At 39.6% G+C, this 22,149-nt stretch overlaps 1 protein-coding gene and 1 long non-coding RNA gene across 3 annotated transcripts in view; one reads left to right on the top strand and one right to left on the bottom strand.

Moving 5' to 3' along the window:
* The window catches only part of RASGRP3 (RAS guanyl releasing protein 3), a 68,559-nt gene extending 55,263 nt beyond the window's left edge, over positions 1-13,296 (top strand). For both annotated transcript variants that reach the window (XM_040993059.1, XM_040993060.1), the window contains 5 exons: positions 1,577-1,724; positions 5,943-5,979; positions 8,676-8,801; positions 9,080-9,435; positions 13,011-13,296. In XM_040993059.1, the coding sequence (XP_040848993.1) occupies positions 1,577-1,724; positions 5,943-5,979; positions 8,676-8,801; positions 9,080-9,435; positions 13,011-13,019 (676 nt within the window). In that variant the 3' untranslated portion in view covers positions 13,020-13,296. The remainder of the gene's footprint in view (positions 1-1,576; positions 1,725-5,942; positions 5,980-8,675; positions 8,802-9,079; positions 9,436-13,010) is intronic.
* On the bottom strand, positions 5,563-17,983 carry LOC121164800. The gene is made up of 3 exons (XR_005885164.1): positions 17,851-17,983; positions 14,266-15,983; positions 5,563-5,944 (listed from the first exon to the last, which is right to left on the bottom strand). It is a non-coding gene; the product is annotated as an uncharacterized LOC121164800 (long non-coding RNA).
* Between the last annotated feature and the right edge of the window lie 4,166 nt (positions 17,984-22,149).

A 22,149-nucleotide genomic window follows, 5' to 3' on the forward strand; every position in this document is an offset into this window, starting at 1 on the left:
ATTAAAATTTTGATTAATTTTCTTAGAAGATTTACCTTTTTTTGAAAGACAGAGTTACTGAGTGTGTGTGTGTGTGTGTGTGTGTGTGTGAGAGAGAGAGAGAGAGAGAGAGAAAACAAGAGAGAGAGAAAGAGAGAGAGAGATCTTACATTTGCTGACTCACTCCCCAGACAACCACGTTGGCCATACTGAGCAGGTCCGAAGCCAACAGCCAGGAACGTCTTTCCCCTCTCCCATTTGAGTGCAGGGGCCCGAGCTCTTAAACCATTTTCCACTGTTTTTCCAGACACATTAGCAGGGAGCTGCATGGTAAGTGGAGCGGCTGGGATTTGAGCTGGCACAGATGCCGTCCTCACCCACTATGCTAGGCACTGGCCTCTTGATCACTTTTTAATTGTACATGATTAGTTATTAATTTTCAAACCATCTGAAATGAAATGCTGAATTTTGTATTGGTGAAATATCCAAATTAAGTTACACTAAAGTCCTTTAATGCATTGGTATGAGGATTTGTCAAAAATGAAATGTAAATAATAAAATGCACCAAGGAAAATCATGATATTTTAACATTAATAACTTGAAATCTTAAACTTACTACATAGGTAGAATGAAAAACACTTTTAAAATAAATGATACTACTAGAAACATAAACTTCTTTGACAAAGCAAAAATGATAACTACTCATTTCTTCATTTAATTTGTTATTAATTACTTAATAGAACATTAATTACGTATTAGAACATGGACTTAAAGTCACTTTCCAGTTTTCATTTCTTTCCTCTGCTACACCTTTAAAAGAACTGAGACCATCTGTTAAAACTGTCTTTATCACACCATCTTTATCTGAATCAATATCTGTAGATTCCTATAAATTTTTTTTCCTAAAAAAGATTTGAACTAGTCATAGATTATTTATATAATTTGTCAGATTTTAAGTTAATATCTCAAACTGTTCCTTGGATAATCACTCTGAAATTTGAGTGGTTAATATCAGAAACTCTCAGAAAAAAATTTTTTCTAAGTTATTGTTTTCCACATTGGGTTTCACAAAAACAGGTATTAATTAGTAGTTCTGCAAAATGTATTAATTTGTCAAGTATGGCAAACAAGGGTTAAACCTAATGAAATAATTGTCTATTGTATGATTTTCTCAAAATTTTTAACACACTAAGGTGCTTTTGTTGTGATTTTCTAAGAGAGTAATGGGCTAATTCACTGGTATAATTTTTATTTGTATATGCTATTGCAAAAATATATTTATCAAATACATTTATTATATACATTTTAAGTATGTTAAGATACATATTTGTTCACTTTTGTAAACATTTTCTACTTCCGGAAGCCACTAGTAAGGATTTGGTTTCCCACAGAAAGCTTTCTAAGAACTGGTTTTTTTGGGGGGGAAGTGATTTATCTTACAATTTTTGTCTCCCTTTAGATATAAGAGAGAAATCAACATTCCTCATTGGCTTTGGACCTTTTGGGCACAAAAGTATGGGGATGAGTAGGTGTTTAAAATGTGGCAACTACTTAGCAACATGATATTCAACGATTTCGTTTTTTGATCTTTTAACAGAGATGGTTTAATCAGTAAAGATGAAATGATGGCTTATTTCCTAAGAGCTAAATCCCAGCTCCACTGTAAAATGGGACCAGGATTTGTCCATAATTTTCAGGAGATGACCTATCTGAAGCCGACCTTCTGTGAACACTGTGCAGGATTTGTAAGTCTGCTTTCCATCATTTTCTTTGGTGGGCTGGTACTTGTGCAGGCTTTAGAGAAGCTAGAAAATAACACACTCGCTAGAGCCTCCTTTGGGTTAAAAATAAGTCATGATGGTTTTCTGCAAACTAAGGCAAGATCTGTGAGATTTGCTATGCTTTAGGAATGCAAGACTGGCAAACATAGGGCGGGTGGGTGAGGGTTGCTAACACAACAGAGTGGTTTGTCAACCCTATGAGCCCTGACATTCATCACTAATATTCATAAGTGATTGCAATTAAGGGGAACATTTATCTTAGTCAGCTCCTCCCAGAAGAGCTGTAGCATGGCTCAATAATTCCTAACTCAAAAAAGAAAAAAATATCATTTGGAGAGTAGATGGTTATAATAATAAATAACATTCACCTAGCACTTGGCAGTTACAAAGTACTTCCCCAGACATTTATTTCATTAATCCTTGTAACAAGTCCTTAACTTTACAAGTTAATATAGAGGACCACAGAGAGGATGACCCAAGTTCCTTAGGATTGCACAGCTTCAAATGACTGGAGACTGGACCCAGACACAGGTGTTCTGATTGACCTCTGTGCTGTAGTTACATCATAGCAACAAATGAAGACTGCATCCTTTATTCCTCATATTGATAATTCCCTAGGAACTGAGGTCAGCCTTTGGCCCTGAACATCATCTAGTCTACATTCAAGTTAAGTGAACTGGAAAATGTGGCATTTCAGGCGAGGGTTGCCACACACGCACATGAGTGTGATGTTGGCTCTTTCCCTTGATGCCACAACTCAGTTGTGTTAGCTTTATTTAGCACTGTGATCCATATATGCTACCCTTAGATGACAGCTTCTCTTGGGGGAGCACATGGGCAGGAATTTGTGTTCAAACCTGCAACCACCTGAGAAAGAGTGGCAGCTATTACCTCAAGATAGTCACAGGTGGCTATAGCACTTTATGTATGGGATCCCTTATGGGTGACAGTTCTTGTCCCGGATGCTCTACTTCCCATCCATCTCCCTGCTTTTGACCTGGGAGGGTGGTAGAGGACAACCCAAAGCCTGGGCACCCTGTACCAGCAGTGGCGAGCCCTGGAAGAAGCTGATGGCTCCTGGCTTTGGGTTGGCTTGGCTCTGGCTATTGCAGCCATTTGGGGGAGTGAACCAGCAAATGGGAGATCTTTCTTTCTGTTTCTCCTCTCTGTACATCTGCCTTTCCAATAACAAACAAATAAATCAATAATCTTCTTAAAGAGGAAAAATACATATCATGTTGTTGTGGTAGCAAAATAATATTTGGCATGTTGCATGTCATGCAGCTCATTGTATTTTTGTCTTAGTTCCCTTTGATACCTTTGCAGTTTAATTGAAATTAACTTGTTTTTTAATTTTTATAGTATTTTGCATTTTTCAAAATGTATTCAACTTTATTGATAAGACTTGTGTCACTCACATACATCAAAAAAAAATATCCATTGGTTTTCAAAGGAAGATATAATTACAGATATGTGCCACTGACCAGAATTGTGGAAGAATGAAAGGGGTTGCTTCCAGTGTCTGCATTATTTGTTTTGAAATAAGTTCAGATCACAGAGTAAGGAAGACAAAGAGACATGACTTGATTTGCAATCCATTTATTTTAGAATTGGATTTACAGAAGTAAAAGAGTGTTGGTGTCTTCTTTGTTTTGCAGATGAGGAAACTGAGCTCTGGAGAAAAGAAAATGACTTTTCTAGGGTCACATGGATCATTAAAAGTGGGACCATGAGTCATCTGCAGGCCTCCTGACTCTCAGTGTAGTGCCTCCCCCGTCCTCTCTTTTTCTTTTGTTTTTTTAAGAAAAAGTGTTGATTTTCATCTACTTGAAAGGCAGAGTGGCAGAAACATAGAAAGGTATATTCTTCCATTGGTTCACTCCCCAATGCCTATAAAAGCCAGGGATAGGCCCTAGTGCATGAGTCATCTATCTCCTGCTACCTCCTAGGTGTGCATTAGCAGAAATTTGACTCAAAGCCACACTCTACAATAGAGGATGTGTGTGTGTATTAAGTGTCTTCTTAATGAGCTGACCTGACTTACCTTTCAGAAAGGAAGAGCAAACTAGATTGTTTCAAGAGGTGTAAGATTCTGGGAGAAAAAAAACGACTATCCTGATCACCTACTTCCCTTTTCTCCCATTGGTCTTCAGTCATCCTATGCACGTGGGCCTTGATTCCAAATACCCATTCCTGTCCATCATGCAAGATGTTGCCATGTCCCAGGAGGCACTGCCAGCTTGATAATGTGTTCTAAGAACCATATAATTTTTCAGGATCAAGGAATCTTTGAGGTTTGCACTGGCAGAAACTCCTTGTCAAAAAGAAGGTGATTATGGGCTTGTCTCCCTGAAGCTGTAGTGTCACTTCACAATTGGTAGCTCCTTGTGTTTCTTATAGACCCATGATGCCCACATTCAGGAGCATAGTTTACTTGTGACACATTGTCAGCTGCACTCCATCCACCTTAGAACACCTGCTCTGCTTCTGCTGCTGTTGCTTCTTCTTCAGCTTGGTGAACTGTAACACTGGTTCCATTTTGATTTTCAGTCTGATTTGCTGGGACTTGCAGGAAGTTCGTCCAAAACAACGGCCTCCTTTAATTTTTATTTCACAGGCTCACTAAATGGAAGTTGTTAACTTCTGGCAGAGGTCAAAACATGGAGCAATTGTGAAGAATGAATAGATGAATAGGGTCCAGCACGATGGTTCAGTGGCTGAATCATTGTCTTGCAATTCACAGGATCCCATATGGGCGCTGGTTTGTGTCCCATGTGCTCCACTGCCCATGCAGCTGCCCATGCAGCTCCCTGATTGTGGCCTGGGAAAGCACTCGAGGATAGCTCAAAGCCTTAGGACCCTGCACTCATACATGAGACCTGGAATAATCTCCCAGCTCCTGGCTTTGGATGGGCTCCACTCCAGTCATTGTGGCCATTTGGGGAGTAAACCTATGGATGAAGGAGCTTGCTTTCTGTCTCTCCTTCTCTCTGTAGATGTGCCTTTCCAATAAAAATAAATCTTTTAAGAAAAGGAAATAGTAAATGAATCAGTTTCTTCCTCTGTAGCTTTGAAGGTGCAAGTACTACTCAGTAAGTCAACTGAAGCCCTAACATGTGATAGGTATTTAGCCTAGTAGGGATGATCTGGTTAAAGTGTCCCATAACAGAATGGGTTTCATTCCCTGTTGAATGCTGATCCAGGTTTGTGCTAATGCAGACCCTTGCAGGCAACAATGTTGCAAGAAAATTGGTGAGATGAGTCTGGGTTTGCATCCTGCATTGATGACGATTTATGGGACCAGACTTGAAAGTGAGAGTAGAACTGAAGTTTTAGTACGAAAAAGAAAAGCTCAAACAACAGGACCAGAGGGGCTGGCAGAAAGAAATACCAGGCTGCTGAGGTCCCTTAGTCTGGGGGTATTTGTGTTTCCTTATTCATTATCTCTGAGAAACAAGTGTGGTGGCTGTACATTAGCTACTGTCCATCAGCAAATATTTATTTGAAGGGGCTTCCATCCTGTTTTGCTGGTAAGGAGTAGCAGCATACGTACTAGCAAGTGGGATGGTATTATTTTGGCCTGCTTTGAGTCCTGCACTCCCTAAATAATGTTGGCTCGAATAGTTGTATTCTGGCCATCCATGTAGGAGATCTGGATGAGGTTTCCAGCTCCTAGTTCAGGTGTGGTGTAGCGCTGGCTCTAGTAGGTATTGGAGTGGGGTAGGCGCTTTCTCGTTCTGTCTTTATCACACTGTTTCTCAAATAAATAAATTCATACATAACACAGTTTAAAAATCCAATCACTTTAGTGTGAGTGGTATTTCATAGATTGCTGTATGTCCTATAGCATCAAGAAGAGAGAGAGCAAGGAGCTTCCAAACACAGAGCGGTCATCGCCCCTGTAAATCTTGTTCAGAGTGCATCATGACAAAGTCCAACAAATACACAACTGTAGTTTCCCACTCCAGCTCCCATTTGGCTCTCAGAAATAAAAGGGAAGCAAAACTCCACAGCTGGAGTGGGCTGGGACTGGGTTCTTCTCTCTGACAGGAAAAGTGTGAAGAGCAGTGGCATCCTGTTTGTGCACGGCCAGTCATGAAGCTTCCCAGAACTTCCTTCTCGAGGGCCTTGTTGTCCTTCCAGATTTCAGATTCTCTGACAGTCCTTTGTCTTTTCTTGCAGCTCTGGGGCATAATCAAGCAAGGATACAAATGCAAAGGTAAATATATATTAATATTGCTTTTGGTTTTAAAATTGAGACATTTTAGGTAGAAACCCAAATTTTCTGTTTAAAAAAAAGAAACCAAAACTCCTTTTTTAAATAAAAAATTTTGGGGGGGGTTGTTTTAGTTTGTGACAGATTGACTCTGGTTGTAGATACAATAACACAATCTCTTGACATCAAGAACTTAGGTCTTTTATACCAATGACCATAAAGAGTAAATATATTCCAGAGGAAGTTATTCAAGTTTTGGAGAGCCAGAATTCAAAATTTACAACCTGCTTTGAAAGGGCAGCAAGCCAATCTTACCAGCATACTTTCACTTAGTCCTTTCTTTAAAAGATCCCTTTCAAGAATCATCAGCATCCAGTTAAGATGGGAATTCTAAAGTGTGACTAATATACTGAATGTAAGAATCTTTTTGGAGCCAGCTCCAGACTTTACCTTTCTGTGTATGCCTCAGATGTAGTGGTGATGGCGCAAGTGAATTTGGCTCCTGCTACCCACGTGGGAGTCCTGGATTGTAATACAAGTTTTTAACCACTGAAGGCATTTGGGAAGTGAAAAAGTGAATAAGACTCCTGTCTTGCTGTCTCTGTCTGTCTTTGGCATGTCTGTCTTTCTGCCTCTCAAATAAAATTGAAAACAAAAATCTTCCCTTTGGGGGGAACAAAACCCACACTCATTTCTAGAAGACATAGGGATGTTCTATTTCTTATGTCTAAGCCTTTCTCTACTGAAATCATTAAAGATGATGATAAGACATATGAAACTTACTTTGCCCCTTTCAATGAATTCATTCCTGTATGTCCCCCATTTAATTGAAATTTATAAATTGTGTTGAATGCAATATGTATGTGTATAAGTCTGAGAATGTGTTGCTTCATATATACGCATATGTGTGTATGATTGTTCACATCGTTGATGTTTAGTTTGAGAAATTGCTGGATACTTTGTAGATAGTGTATATTGGTTCTTTGAAGCAGTTGGTGATGTTCTTGAAAAATATAAGACTTTCAGGAGGAAACAGTCATCACAGAATGCCTTTAGATGAATGCTGTTTGCACAATGTCTTTCTTTCTATGTCCATCTTTCAGTGTTTTAGTTCTTTTGTATGAACAGACAGCTTCCTTGCTATTCCCAGGGAGCCACCCCACTGCACGTTCAGGAGGTCCTTCCCTTAGAGCTTATTTATCACTTGTCTTGTTCTAACTTGGATTTTTACAATCAAAGTACAATAGTATCTTCCTGCCAGGCAGTGAGTTACTAGTTTGCCCTGGTTTCTATTCCCCCATATTTGAAAAGATAAACACGCAAATTTGTGGAGATGAAAATTAATTAAACTCTTGTTTCATCTTGGGACATATACGGATTTTTTCCTAATGGCTCCTAGAGTAGAAAAAGACCAATTAAACTTGGACAAGACATTAAGACTATTTGAAGCAAAATCATCTGTGGAAAAATGAGTGTTGAAAATAATCAGAAGGGTCCTCTTTGAGGTTGAGTGAAAATACTCTTTAACATGATCACATCTGTTTAATGATTCTAATTGAAGAGTAGGACCCTCATTGTATAAAATAACCATGCAGTGCCTTCCAACGTGGCCGCATTTTTCTATCTGAAGGAGTAATTTTCTACTGGCTTAACTAAAACATCTCAGAAATTTTGCTGATTCTGCTGTATGCTTACATTAATGAGATACCTAAAAGGAACTAACTTTACAAATAGAGAAGGTTTTTATTGGCTCATGGGTTTGGGGCTTTACTGTCCAAGATCAGGTGACCCTATTAGCTGGGCATCTGGTGAGTCTGTTTTTGCTGGCAGAGTTTCAAATTGACACAGAGAATCACAAGACAAGAGGCAGCATGCAGCTTGTGCTACTGTTTAGAAAATGAAAATGATTCAATAATGGCCCCACCCTAATAGCCCAATCCAATTCAACCACTTTGGAAAGACTCTTCTAAACACCATAACTGGATTAAGTTGTCACCCTCTTAGTACTATCAATATCTGACTTTGGAGACCAAACTTTTAATACACAGGACTTTGGGCAAAACCTAAACTACATCCTGGCCATAGCAGTGCCATTGCAAAGCCAAAGTCAAATATAGGACATGTTGAGCATATGCCTACCTGGTTTTCTACATAAAAAAAGCAAACAAGATACATTTAATTGACCTGAAAAAATGTTCTGGAAATGACGAGCAATAAAAAATCCAATGAAGTACTTATGTTGAGGGAACACTTCACAGGAAGCTGGTGGAGGCAGCTGTCAGTCCCAGGAAAGAAGCCTCAGCTTCTCACCTCATTCTGGATCCAGAGCCTCTTTGTGGTGATACCATCTTGGCCCAGGAAAGAATTCTGGTCCACATGATTTGCACTTTGTTTTGTGCAAAGTTAGCTAACCTCTGGAGCTAGGCCCTTGCTTTCATATTGCTCCCTAGGCACTTCAATGACTCAGCTAGAGGAAAAAGCTGAGCAAACATGAGAGAACTAGAGGAGCCTCGGGAAGACGAGAAAGGTGCCACAGTGCTTTTATGCACCTCAGACACATTCTGAGGCTCTGAACTGAGTTCTGAGAGTCAACTTGGAAGCGAGTGGGGGAGGGGTGGGTTGGTCGCTCCCCTGCCATCCTGGCAACTCAGCCAGCAACAGATACCCATGCTTCACACTCCTCATTTGGAATTTTTCAGACTGTGGAGCCAATTGTCACAAACAGTGCAAAGACCTTCTTGTTCTGGCCTGCAGAAGATTTGCCCGGGCACCCTCCTTGGGGAGCAGTCATGGATCACTGCCTGGAAGCCCTTCACTACCCCCAGGTAAAGTCCCCTGTTTTATTGTTTTCTTCCACAAAGCTACTGCTCACCTCCCACACCTGGACTCACTGGAGTGTTGTGTCTAGACCCTTAACTTCTCCCCCCTCATTTCCGTTTGCCTTCAGACTTAATGTGCAACTCACTTGTAGGTAATTTAGCTTGATCCCTGGTTTGTTCCTCCAGCCCTTGCATGTCAGACCATGCTGTTTGCATGGACATTGATGGTTTGCTCTCAAAATATCTGGATATCAAATAATAACCATCTTCTTTTCCCCCTCCAGTGCAAGATGATGTATTTGAATTTCCTGGTGTTGCTACTGGACATCGAGACCTAGAGGACAGCAGAGCCATCACACTGGTCACAGGTTCTTCCCGCAAGATCTCCGTGAGGCTACAACGGGCCACTACTAGTCAGGCCACCCAAACTGAACCTGTTTGGTCAGAGGCAGGCTGGGGAGATTCGGGGTCCCACACCTTTCCCAAAATGAAATCCAAGTTCCATGACAAAGCCACAAAGGACAAAGGTTTTGCCAAATGGGAAAATGAGAAGCCCAGGGTACAGGCTGGTGTGGATGTTGTCGACCGGGGTACCGAGTTTGAACTTGACCAGGATGAAGAGACCAGACAGGATGGTGAGGTCAGTGTTGTATAAAAAGACAAAATAAAATGAATGGGGATGAAGGTGCTGAGATGAGCTAACTATATTGGGTCTAGGAGGCAGCCTCTTAGTTTAAAGAGGTCGGATGTTTGTAAATCAAGACATGGTACTTTTAGTCTTGTTCTTGACCCTGGAACAATGGTTTCTTCTCATTGTATCTTAGTCTCATCATAGAGAAAATGGTACTGAATCAAATTCTAAATCCTAGTTAAGGTTGTCCTGTCTTCATACTGAAATGATGCTCCAGGAACCATGAATATTGCATGTATCTTACATGCCACTGTTCCATATAGTTTTCCCAGTTGAAACCAGGTCCCAAACTCAGAGGAGACAGTGGGAGCAAAAGAGTTTTAGGTAAAGAATTGGAAAGTCATGACCCTACTAAATGAAGCTTTACAACAAGCTGCTGAAAGAGGTGGTGATACTCAAACAGTGCGTACAAGGTTCTATAAGCCACGTTTTGCCCTGACACAGGAACCACAAACAAATCATCCCAAGCAAATTAAAATGCAGATGGAATTTGTTATAACATGCTGAAAATATGAATTGATTCAAGATGGAGTTAGATAAATTTATGAGTCAACAGTCCATGGTGCCTTAACAAAAAGAGTTTGGTGAAATTGGTATCATATTCCTAACATTTTTAAAATTATTTTTTACATAATTAGGGTAGAAAGGTTCAAGCACTACAGGAAGATGGGTAAGACAATTAGTTATGTATTGTTTTCTTAATATATCTGATGTAAAAAGAGATTTTAAGGGAGAAGCCCTATCCAGTCTCCCACCCACCCCAGGTCCCAGATGTGGGGCATGCTCCGAGGGTCTTGCCCAAGTGGTTTTGATAGTTCAACAGTTCTGAATTGCTGCCACTCTTACCACTCTAAGCATGATGCGTTTGTTGGAGATTCCACTGATCAACGCAGTCCATCATAGCGTCTCTGTTTGCCCAGTATTTTCATTGCCAACAAATAGCTGAGGTGACTGATTGACTTGTTCTGTCCTCTGTAGTTTGATGTTTAGTGTTCTGAGTCTGAAAGCTTGACTGGGGGGGATCCCCAAAGAAACTTTGTCTGAGGTGTTCCCAGACCAGATTCTTGTATGTGCTTGCTAGCACAGGGCCCAGTACAGTCCAGTGTGTCAATCAGTTGGTGGTTGCAGTTGCTGGATTGGTTCTGTTTCCATCCCTGTCTTCCTCTGGAACCAATGGGTGTTGCAGTCCAGCCTGGTTCTGCCCAGCACATACTCGGCCCTCACATAAACCATTGGGAGCTGCAGCCTAGCCAGAGCGACCCACATTAACCCCAACCAGGCCCTCCCCCAACCCTGGTTTGCCAGTATGTGTGGCAGACTAGTCCACTCTGTTCCACATTCCCTTCTGCTCTCATACATGTCAATGGATATTAAAACCTTATTCCATCTAACCAGCTCAACCATCCAGCCTTCGCGGATGTTTATTCCTAACATTTAAGACAATGTCATGGAGGCATGCATTGCATTCCTGTTGGAACATTCTCATAAACAGATTGGCTTAAGCAGAGTTTCTGTTGGATCAGTCCAGTGTTCTTTACTCTCATGGGTGATCCTCCATATTCTGCTCTTCAAACAGTCTAGGCATACTGTCTCCATCGTTTCCTTCGACGAGAAAAATCGAAATGACCTTTAACCAAAACCCCTTAAGCTTCTTTTTCACAGAAGATAATAAGGAACCCACACCTTATTTCCAGTGATATGTAGTGTAAGCTATTGCTGAGGTTTTTTCCCTTCATATTTTCAAATTTAAAGATTAACTGTATTTGAAAGGCAGAGTGACAGACACAGTGAGAGACAAAGATCTTCAATTTGCTGGTTATTCCAGTCCCACAATATTAACTTTTTAAAAGAGAGTTATTGAGATATGAATCACATACCATGAAATCTACCGTCATTCCTTAAAACAAGACAAACATTGGACTCAAAAGCAGTCACTCTCCCCCACCTCGTGACAGCTCTGGGCAATCAATTTACTTTCCTTGCACTCGCTGTCAGCACAAATTTGCAACACCAACTTTATATTTAACAATTCCCTTGCTGAGCACTTTGGAAAATCTATCAGTATCCACCCTTCCCTCATTAGCTAAGCATTGCCCAAACTGGGAATATAAAGGCATATAAGAAGAAGTTCATGATTTTGTGCTAGAGGACAGTTATCTTAGAAATAATCCAGGGTTCTTTGCTCAAAGTTTAAAAATTAGTTTAGTTGGTGAAAGGGTTTTTTATTCATGGACATATGCTCATTTCTGAGGAAAGGAGACATTAATCTCATTGACCAGATTCTCAAAGGGACATGTGGTCCAAAAGAAGCAAAGATGAATTGTGCAAGATTTCTGGATAAAGCCTACAATTGAGCAAATCAGAGTATCAACTCAGTCTGCAGATGCCATAAACAGTGTGGGTACCAGCAAGGCAGTTTCTCCAGGTCTTTAGAGTTGTGAGCTGCCCATCCCATGGACTCTGGATTTGGAGTTGTATTTGCTTTAGTGGAATCAATACCTAACTTAGCCTTGAGCTCACTTCTCAGAGCCATCTGCAGTTCAAGTAACTTGAACCGTGCTCCTGAATTAGGAGAAATTCATAGCCTGACAGAGGTAGGCTAATGCTTAACATTTCTTGATCATTAAATTCCCATAGGAAATAGAAATAAAGGTTTGCTTTTTTTTTCTAAAAAGTTGATTTTGTTCATTGTAATTAAGTCTTTATATTCAAATGATCACAGGGACGGTCCATTGACCACCAGATTTTAATTTTATATATATTCATTAATATAACATGCTCTTATATAAAATGTATTTATACAAATATGTATTATACAGTCTCACTCTCAACCAAGTCAGTAACAAATGAGAAGTCATTTGTTCTGGCTTAGGAATAAAGCAAGAAAGAAAAATCATAATAAATTCATATCTAGGAATTGAGTCTGTACTCAAAGGGTTTTTCAAATTCAAGATTTTTTTTCTTGCTAGGAAAGAGTAATTGACAGCACTAGGGAAAATGACCCCACATTAATTGTTGACATCAGATCATGTCTGACTCCTATAGTTTACATGAAAAAGACAGTTGTCTTAGTCCATTTCCTGTTGCTGTAACAGACTGGTTCATGTACACAGAATAAATGCATTTAGCTCACAATTTGGGAGGCTGGGGAGTCCAGTATCAAAGCGCTGACCTCTGATAAGGACCTCATCTTGCATCATAATATGGCCAAGAGCATCACATGGCAGGACAACAAGCTGCTGGCTCATATCACTGCCTCTAAACAGAACCCCTTTTAGGAAAGAACATTTTGGGGGACTAATGTTTTGTGAAACACAGTATGAAGTACAGCTCCTTAATGGAATCTATATGGCAGTCTTTGAGATTTCATATGCTTGGTGGACTCCATAATATTTTTAATCTCTTTTAATCCTGATACTGCTAGGTGTTCCCTCAAATTCATCAGAACAAGTGTTTTTTAGAACACTCCTGTTTGATTTGATGAGACCCAGTCATTCTACAGGTTGTTGTGATTTGTATTGCAGGATGGCTGACGTCTGGCTGAGCAGAATGAGGGCAATAATGTTGGAGCAACATGAGAATCTTTGAAAGACATCTGACTCTCAGCAAGTTCTCAGAAGTGTGTGGACACTCACTGCCTTGTGACATCGTGACATCTCCATGGTTGGACCACGGGACGGAGGACCAACCCTAACTATGAACTATTTATTTCTTCATTCCCTGTCCCTAGTTAGGAGTCATGAAGACTGGTATATGTAGTCCATAGTTTCCTCATCATCTTTTTCTAGAATCAATTATATACGGGTGAAAAGAAAGCTTTTGTGCACAAACTTGGTATGTGTTCTCAAAACTCAGACTTTCTTTATGAGAATATTATTTTAATATTCTTTTCATAAACTTGTGTAGAAGGTAGCGGTCAACAAGGAGTTGCTTCAGAGGTCTTTTGTGTGCTTACTGGATGGAACCAGGACTTAACTATGATCCTGAGGGACAGGAACACTCTTTAGATCCTGGATGATTCTTAATGATGACCAGTTACAAGGAGATGCTGTTTACGTGGTTCCCAGTAGCTATGATGTATGGCAAATAGCAATATACATATCATATAAGTCTAACCAAGTCTGCATCATAGGAAGCTATGATGTAGCTGTGAGAGATTTTAGAACCGTGATGTAGCCATTAGAGATTGCCTACTATTTAGAACCATAAGGGGAAAACTAACTAGACTTGCCCCATCTGATTGGGACAACTCATATTTTTTTGATTCCTGAAATAGGAACAACAATTAAGAAAATCAAAATTTAGGGGGATAAAACTTTAGCAGAAAGAAAAATTAGCAGAAAAACAAATCATTGAACAAACTGCCAGGTGAAATTCAAAAGAATCACTAAATTTTGAAAACTAATTTTAAGAATTTTTAAAAATTTGTGAAAGAGAACTCTTGTTCTCATTTGAAGAAACTGCCATTTATAATTAAATAATATTCACAGAATGAAAATCATCACAAAATCATTTTTGACTAGTATTCCATTGAGATTTTATTATTCAGTCTTTTAAATGCCTTTCTTTGAATGCTAATAGTTAGATGTTAATCTATCACATGAATTGAGGAGAGAGAACTTGATTCAAGCTATTTAAATATATAGGTAGAATTGGATCTGTTAGTGAAGGGGAAGTGATAATATAACACAAGGGTGCACATTTTGAAGCTCAGTGTGTATATGTCATGGAAAACTGAATCTGCTTCTATTTTGGGGAGCACTTCAGCAAAATCCTTACCATCTCTTTTCTCCTTGGAGGACAACTGAGGGTAGTTTTGCTCTGCAGACTCGTGGAGTCCCTTCTGTGGGCAGATCCAAAGCAAAGGCGAACAAAGAGAAGCAAGACTTGGTCTTGGCCCTTGGGAAGAAAACACATGAGCAACGAGGCAAGAGAGTTACAATAGGATTCCAAATTTTTCAGAGCCTATTTTTTGTTCTTAACAGAGATTAGAAATACTGCAAATGAAATGAAGTGCTTAGTTGAGGCAGTATCATTAAGCTGAATAAGAAGAGAATCTCAGCATTTTTAAGCACAGCAGTCTCACCCAACCTGTTCTTCTTATTACAGGTTGAACAGGATTTGGCTCCCCAAATTCATGGAGGTACTTAAACCCCAAAGTCTTTTGTTAATAGTTAACAATATAAGGTTGGACTTGATCTAATTTTACTACCTGGCAGGTGGGCCTGATGGGAGGTGTTCAGGTCATTGCCGGCTTGCCCTCAGAGGGTGGTTCTCAAGACATACAGGCCAAGCTGGCATCCTGCGTGTTTCTCTGCTTCTGGGGTCCACGTGACTTCCTCTACATATGCTCTTATGATCAGCTACTTCAGCCTCTGCCAGCCTCCAGACTAATGGGGGCTTCCTGATATTAGACTATGAGCCTCCAAAGCATAGGCTCCAATAATACTCCTTCCCTGCTGAGTAGCTCCTCTGTGATATTTAAGCTAAAGTAACAAAAAGCTTGTACACTACTCATAAATGTAAAGAAATACATGTTAATAGAGTAAAAAAACTAGCAAATGCAAATTTAAGTGCAGGAAATACTTCTTGTGTTTTAAAGCAGTTGAAAGTTCAGGAAGAAACTTGTTAATAAATGTTCTTTCATGAATCATTTTACTTGAGACTCAGTTTGGATCTCTTTGCATCTTCTTATGTAGAAGGTATATTGCAGTGTCAATCTTTATGTGACAAAAATAATAAACGTAAGTTGAGTGGAAAATAAGCACAAACAAAAAAATAATACGGCGTTTGGTTCTCTCAGCACCTCTGTGGCAGTTGGCAAGAAATGGAAAGGTGGCACTCCCTTTACGAGTGCTGAAGACAGTGACTGATCCGTTTTCTAAGAAACACTGGTGTAACATGAAGGAACCTGCTTGGTTCAATAAAAGAAATACTGTATAAATACTACTTATAGGGATTAAAAGTTGCATGAAGTACCGTGCATTTGAAATGAGTCTTGCTGATATGCAACATGATGAAGATGCATTTAGAGAACTCAACCTAATCACTGCAGATATTCAGGGAAAAAAAAATAGCTTCCCTGGCATGAATGTTACTCATGACCACGTGTTTTTCAGTAAAAAGAGCAAAATGCAACTGAAGTCCATGTTCATTACAAAAGTACTAATGTTTGCTTCATCTTTTCTGTTGGTTTTACTAAACAAAGAAAAAAGTAAAGAAAAAAAAAGTAACAGTCAGGTACAGAAGACTTAACACTGCACTGACAAGTCTGCCAATTCCAGAAGGTGTTGGAAATCACAGCTTCACAGGTGCAAATGAATGAGTTGATAGAAATGGTCAAGCAACTGATTCCAGAAAGCAACAGGAAATGCAAAGAAAAGGCTTGCCTTTCGCTAAGTCCTCTCCATTTTCTCCATGATATGTTTGTTAGAAAAGTGAAAATTCTGAGTCTGAATTGGAGAAGATTCAAGAGCTTCATGGTGAAGGCAGTAGTTCTGCAAAAAATCACAGGGGCTATGTCAGGCGCTAAAGTTTAATGAACTGATGGATATGACCGTCAGTCCCAGAATCTATTTAAAGTGTAGACTTTAACAGTGACAAGTAAGAGTTTCTATGTATATAAAGTACACCTGTAAGTGAAAAGTGTATATACTCACATGCATTATTTTGTTGAAGAGGGTTTTTAGCAATAATGAAACTGCTTTATAGTTTTGATTATCTGTTTACTCATAACCATTGGTTTCCAATCTAACTTTCCCATAATCGGTAAAATAAACAAAATATGTGAACCAAGGATAAAAAGGAACCATTATGGTTGGTTTCTCCAGACCTTTGTTTTTATAGGTTTAAAGTCGATGGTCTCGTTTAAAGCAAAATGCCTAGTATTTAAGGTACCAGTTGGGATGCCTGTGTCCCAGATCAAGCATATTTAGGTTTGATTTCCACTATGGCTCCTATGTAGGACCCTGCAAGGTGGCAGAGGATAGCTGGAGTGCTTATGAGTGCCTCATCTCTCCATTTGAAGAAAGATTTTTCACCACCCTTTTTAACAACCTCCTAGGGTGTTGTAAAGATCAGGACACATAATGCGTGTAAAGGTACTCTGTCAAGGGCCTGGCATGGTAGTGTGACAGTTAAAGTCCTTGACTTGCACACACTGGGATCCCATGTGGGCGCCGGTTCTGGTTTTGGCAGCCCCGCTTCCCATCCAGCTCCCTGCTTGAGGCCTGGGGAAACAGTTGAGGAAGTCCCGAGGCCTTGCAAACCTGCACCAGTGTGGGAGACCTGGAAGAGGCTCCTGGCTTTGGATTGGCTCAGCTCCAGCCGTTGTGGCCACTTGGGGAGTGAATCATCGGATGGAAGATCTTATTCTCTGTCTCTCCTCCTCTCTGTATATCTGACTTAACAATAAAAAAAGAAATCTTTTTAAAAAGTTCTTTGTCAAAATTTTTAAATTAGGATTTGCAATTAACTAGAGTTTTCCAAATTTGTCTTACAATTCCAGATTTCCTGTGTATTACACAGCTATAAATGTTGGAGGCCTTAAACTTAATACTTAACTAAACATTCTGTCAAAAATTATCTAAATGAAAAAAGAATCTAAACAAGTGTAAATGACAGAATTCTTCGTATTATTGGCACTAAGTATAATAGGATTAATTCTGCTTTTCTTCTTTTTCTTTTTTTAAAGATTTTAAAAAGATTTATTTACTTGAAAGATTTTACAAATAGGAGAATGAACAGATCTTCCATTTGTGTGTTTACTCCCCACATAGCTGCAATGGCCAGAGCTGAGCCGATCAGAAGCCAGGAGCTTCTTCTCAGTCTCCCACATGGGTGCAGGGTCTCAATGACTTGGGTCATCCTCCACTTCCTCCCTAGGCCATAAGCATCAGGGAGCTGGATAGAGGTGCAGCAGCTGGACATGAACCAATGCCCATAAGGGATGCCAGTGCTTCAAGATGGAGGATTGGCCTGTTGAGCCGTAGCACCAACCCCTCGTTCTGCTGCATTGGCTGTTCTTTACTTGTTTGAAAATAAGTAAGATTTAAAATATAAGGTGGGCCACATTAAGGCAATTTTAGAGAGAAATTCATACATTGGGTAGATGTAAATAAGTCAAACCACAGATAGGCTTGCAAGGTTAGTTTAAAAAAAATAATTACTACAAGGAGACAAAAGGAAGACAAAAACTGACCTTAAAATAAAAAAGCATACTACTCATTTGATAACCAAAATGTATTTTAACATAATTGAAGGCAAGTACAGAAAATAACTTGGCATTTATCAGGAAAAGGCTTGCTCCTAGCTACATCCAGTTTGGTTGAAGTGTAGACTCCTTTCTCAGATGAAGACACTCACCTTAGCTTTTTAAATGTCGCTAGCAATCATTTTGGAATTCATGTCCTCTGAGAATTTAAGTGGCATATTCATTGTTCCCTGGAGCATAAAGGAAATATCACTTGGGGGCATTTCATGAACACATGAAAAATAAAAGCAGAGAAAGAAGCTAGTTCTGCATCGAATGAGATTCAATAAAATTTAACAACCAAAGGTGATTAGATCTTTGTCAAAACCTGACTCTTGACTGGATTCTATGTCAAATACCAGATTAAGAGCTGGTCCATGGTGTAGTATGCTAGGCCTCTGCCTGTAGCACCAGAAGCCCATTTGGTAAGGTTCCAGTTAAGTCCTGAATGTTCCACTTGTGGTCCAGTTCCCTGTCCTAAGGAGTCTCCTGGTTCCTGGCTTTGGACTCGTTCAGCTCCAGCTATTGCGACCATTTGGAAAGGAAACCCGCATATGGTTCACTCTGCCTCTCCTTACTCTCTATAAATCTTCCTTCAAATAAAAATACTTTTAAAAAATATATTAAAATATTAAAAAATTAAATCTGGCATTTTGCAGGAATCAGGTACATTGAAATCTGGACTGCATGTTAAATAATATCCTGAATGAATGTTAATTCATTTTAGTGAGGTATTGATATTGTGGTCATGTAGGAGAATGTCTAATTTCAGAAGAGCCTGCCAAGTAGTTAGGGATGAAGTATCAACATTTTCAGGTTTCAAATGATCCAGTAGCAGTAGAACAGAGCAGAGACAGAAAACAAAGATGGCAAAATACTATGGACTGTGAGTAAAAGGCACTGTATATCCATTGCACTATTTTTTTTAACTGTTTGCTGAAGATTTGTAGTTTACACAAAAAAACAATGACAGAAAATGGATCATTATTGTCATTAGACATCAGCAAAAACAAAAGCAACAACCAGGGGTAGGTATTTGGCTGAGCAGTTAAGATGCATTTAGGATGGCCACACCCTACATCAGAGTACCTGCTTTGGCACCTGGCTTCCTGTTGATGAAGAACTTGGAAGGCAGCAATGATGGCTCAATCGGTAGGTTCTTGAAACCATACTGGACATGTGAATGGAATTTCTAGCTGTGCACTTCAGTCTGTCAGCTGAAGGCATTTGGAGATTCAGTGGATGGGAGCTCTTTTTCTATCAGATTCATAAGCAGGTGTTAAAAAAAAAATTAAACAATGAGAATAAAAACCAAAACAGAACAAGTTCCCTCTGCAGAGAAACCACAAGAGACCTGACATTTTAGGAGAAATGACCATCAGCATCAGAGACTGACCGGAGGGGTCGCAGGAAGGCATGAGTTGTAGAGAGGGATGCAGCAGCTGCAAAATAGTTAAAAACAAGAAAACACAAAGCAAGCAGCAACAAATGGGCTTCTCAGAGAGGGAGGGCAAACCCTCAGCAGCCCTTTGTTTACAGCAGCAGGGACAGGGACATACCAGCCGGTGGCAGGAACTTCCTGGGCCTGGTGTGGTCTGAGAAGCAACAGAGCTGGGCACACAGGCAAGACAAATTTGCAAGAAACAATCTGTCTCTATCATAGCAGAGCGCTAAGGTCCCGACTGAGGGGGAAAATGCACAGCTTCTAGTCCACATCAGGATGTAAAAGCTACTTGAATTCACTCTTAAAATCTAGGAGCATAAAAGACGTCACCTGGCCTGGAGATTTATCCGCACTCCTTCCCTGCACAGATATTGGATAAAAGCTAAAAAAACAGTTAAAACTACAGGGAATACAAGAGAAAAAAAAAAGGCATTAAATGTCGGGTGACTTCTCACAAGGAAACAAACAAAACTGCTACAGAGCATATGAAAATTGTTTCACCAAGAATTAAAGTTATTAATGAATTTTTGATCCACAGAAACCATGATAATCATAAATGCTGTTTTAGGATATTTTACTGCATAATAGACTGCCCGAGTCCAGCTCTCGCCGAGTTCAGAGCTCGAGAGGGGTGTGTGGAGTCAGCAATGTGAAAAGGCACGGACACTGTCACTTGGTGCCCTCTTGTAACAGCTCAAGAAGAAGCTGTCCTTTTTATTTACTTAGACACATCACAAACCTCTGCACAAACGTTCGATTTGACTATCTTTAACTTCAAAACTAAGCTGCATGCACAGATGTTTAATTAATTAATTTTTACTTTATGGTCAACCAGGTCTTAAAGATAATTCCATAAGTTACTATAATCAGGTTCTTCAAAGCAAGCCGTTATTCATTCTTCAGAAGTAGCCATTAGGTGACAGCAAGGTCTCCAAGGCTAAGGCACAGGTGGGTACCTACTAATTAGTAATACATTTCCACTACATTTTATTTTCACAACTTATCACTTAATGGGTGAAACACATCAAAAGAGAAAAAGCATTAAGGTCCAAGACAAAAGTTTCAAACATTAAATCCCCCTTCAACTGCAGGCTCTACAACCTCATAAATAAACAATAACTAAAAGCATATCTCTGATATTAATAAAATCACCCTATTCTAGTAATTCTAGTAAGTCTTCTAGTTAAAAAAATTATGAAATCAGCTAAAACAGCTATATTTTCTATGCTCTAAAGAGTTACAAGGACAAGCTAATCTTTTGGGTCACAGTAATTATATTTTTTTGCCATAGCAGTTTCAGCTCATACTCCCACCACTTCCATTAGTTTGTAAGGTTCTTATCAAGCCATTTCCCAAAAGACAAGCTACATGTCTGGGCCAGATTCCAGGGCAAAGGGTAGGCACACAATAAGATGTCCAGAAAGGGAATGAGCTTAATTGTACTCCTGTGTGTAGTTAAGGGCCACTCACCAGGACATTATCAATAGCATTAACTCCCAAGCTCACATCAGTTACAAAAGCCATCTCACATGGGCAAACAACAATGCCTCAATAGATTACAGAATTCTTAGTAGTGGGGTACTTGAATGTCCGTGCAAAAAGGGGGATGAAACTGCATCAAAGTGGTCAGAGAGACATCTGCTGGGCCCTGCCAAACAGCAGGAGCTGTTCTCTTCACACTTTCATGTCATCCATATCTACTGCACAGACCTCAGCAACAGGCAATGAGTACAATATCCTGTGGGGCAGTGTTATAGGACAGTGGATTAAGCCACGATTCCACATTGGAGTTTCTGTTTGAGTTCCAGCTAACCTGTTTCCAGTCTGGCTCACTGCTAATATACCTGTGGAGGTAAGTAGAAGGTAACTCCAAAGTCTTGTGGGAAACTAGGATGGAGTTCTTGATACTGGGTTCAGCATGTTCTAACTCTGGCTATTGAGATCATTTATGTGGTTAAACCATTGGGCGGAAGAGTCTTTGACTATGGCTTTCAAATAAATCCTAGAAAATGACACAAGGGCTCAGTGTGATAGCCTAAGTGGCTAAATCCTCACCTTGCAACCACTGGGATCCTATATATTTGCCTTGCATGCACAGGGATCCCATATGGGCTCCAGTTCCTGGCTGTTCCATTTCCCATCCAGCTACCTGCTTATGGCCTGAGAAAGTAGTAGAGGATGGCCCAACACCTTAGGACTCTGCACTTGTATGGCAGACCTGGAAGAAGCTCTTGACTTTTGGCTTTGGATTGGCTCAGCTCTGGCCATTATAGCCACTTACTGAGTAAACTAGCAGACAGAAAAGCTTTCCGTCTGTCCTCTCTGTATATTTGCCTTTCCAATAAAAATAAAGCTTTTAAAAATATGGGGAAATATGACCAGGCAAAAGAAACAAATAAAACACTAGTTATAAATGTAGCATCGCATGAAATTACATTCAAGGCAAATAGCACAAATTTAAGAGCAAAAGCAGGCCCATTTTAATGCTAAACGATACAGTTTACAATGAAATGTCTCTATGAATATCTTTGCACCAAATTACAGAGCATCATTTATTATACATAAAATATAGCTGATTCAAGGGTAAGAATAGAAACATACTAATGGGATATAACATGTATTTCTCCTTCACTCATGAAATAACCAAGTACATAAATAAGGTGTTATTCCTGTGCTATTCAATATAATAGTCACCGGCTAAATGAGGTTATTGAGCACTTGAAACATGGCTAGTCCAAACTGACATGTGCCATAAGAACAGGACATGCCAAATTATGACATTTATTATCATTTTACATTGATTACTTGCTGTGATAACAATTTTATATATAATAGGTTAAATAAAATTTTATCTCTCAAAAATTTTTTTTCTTTATATGGCCACCTTAAATTTAAAAGTGCACTTGTGGCTAACACTGTATTTTCATTGAACCATGGACTACTCTAGAAGAACTGAATAATTTATTAA

The sequence above is a fragment of the Ochotona curzoniae genome, unplaced genomic scaffold (genome assembly GCF_017591425.1).
Source record: "Ochotona curzoniae isolate NIBS_2020 unplaced genomic scaffold, NIBS_Ocur_1.0 contig_883, whole genome shotgun sequence".
NCBI classification, from domain to species: Eukaryota; Metazoa; Chordata; class Mammalia; order Lagomorpha; family Ochotonidae; genus Ochotona; species Ochotona curzoniae.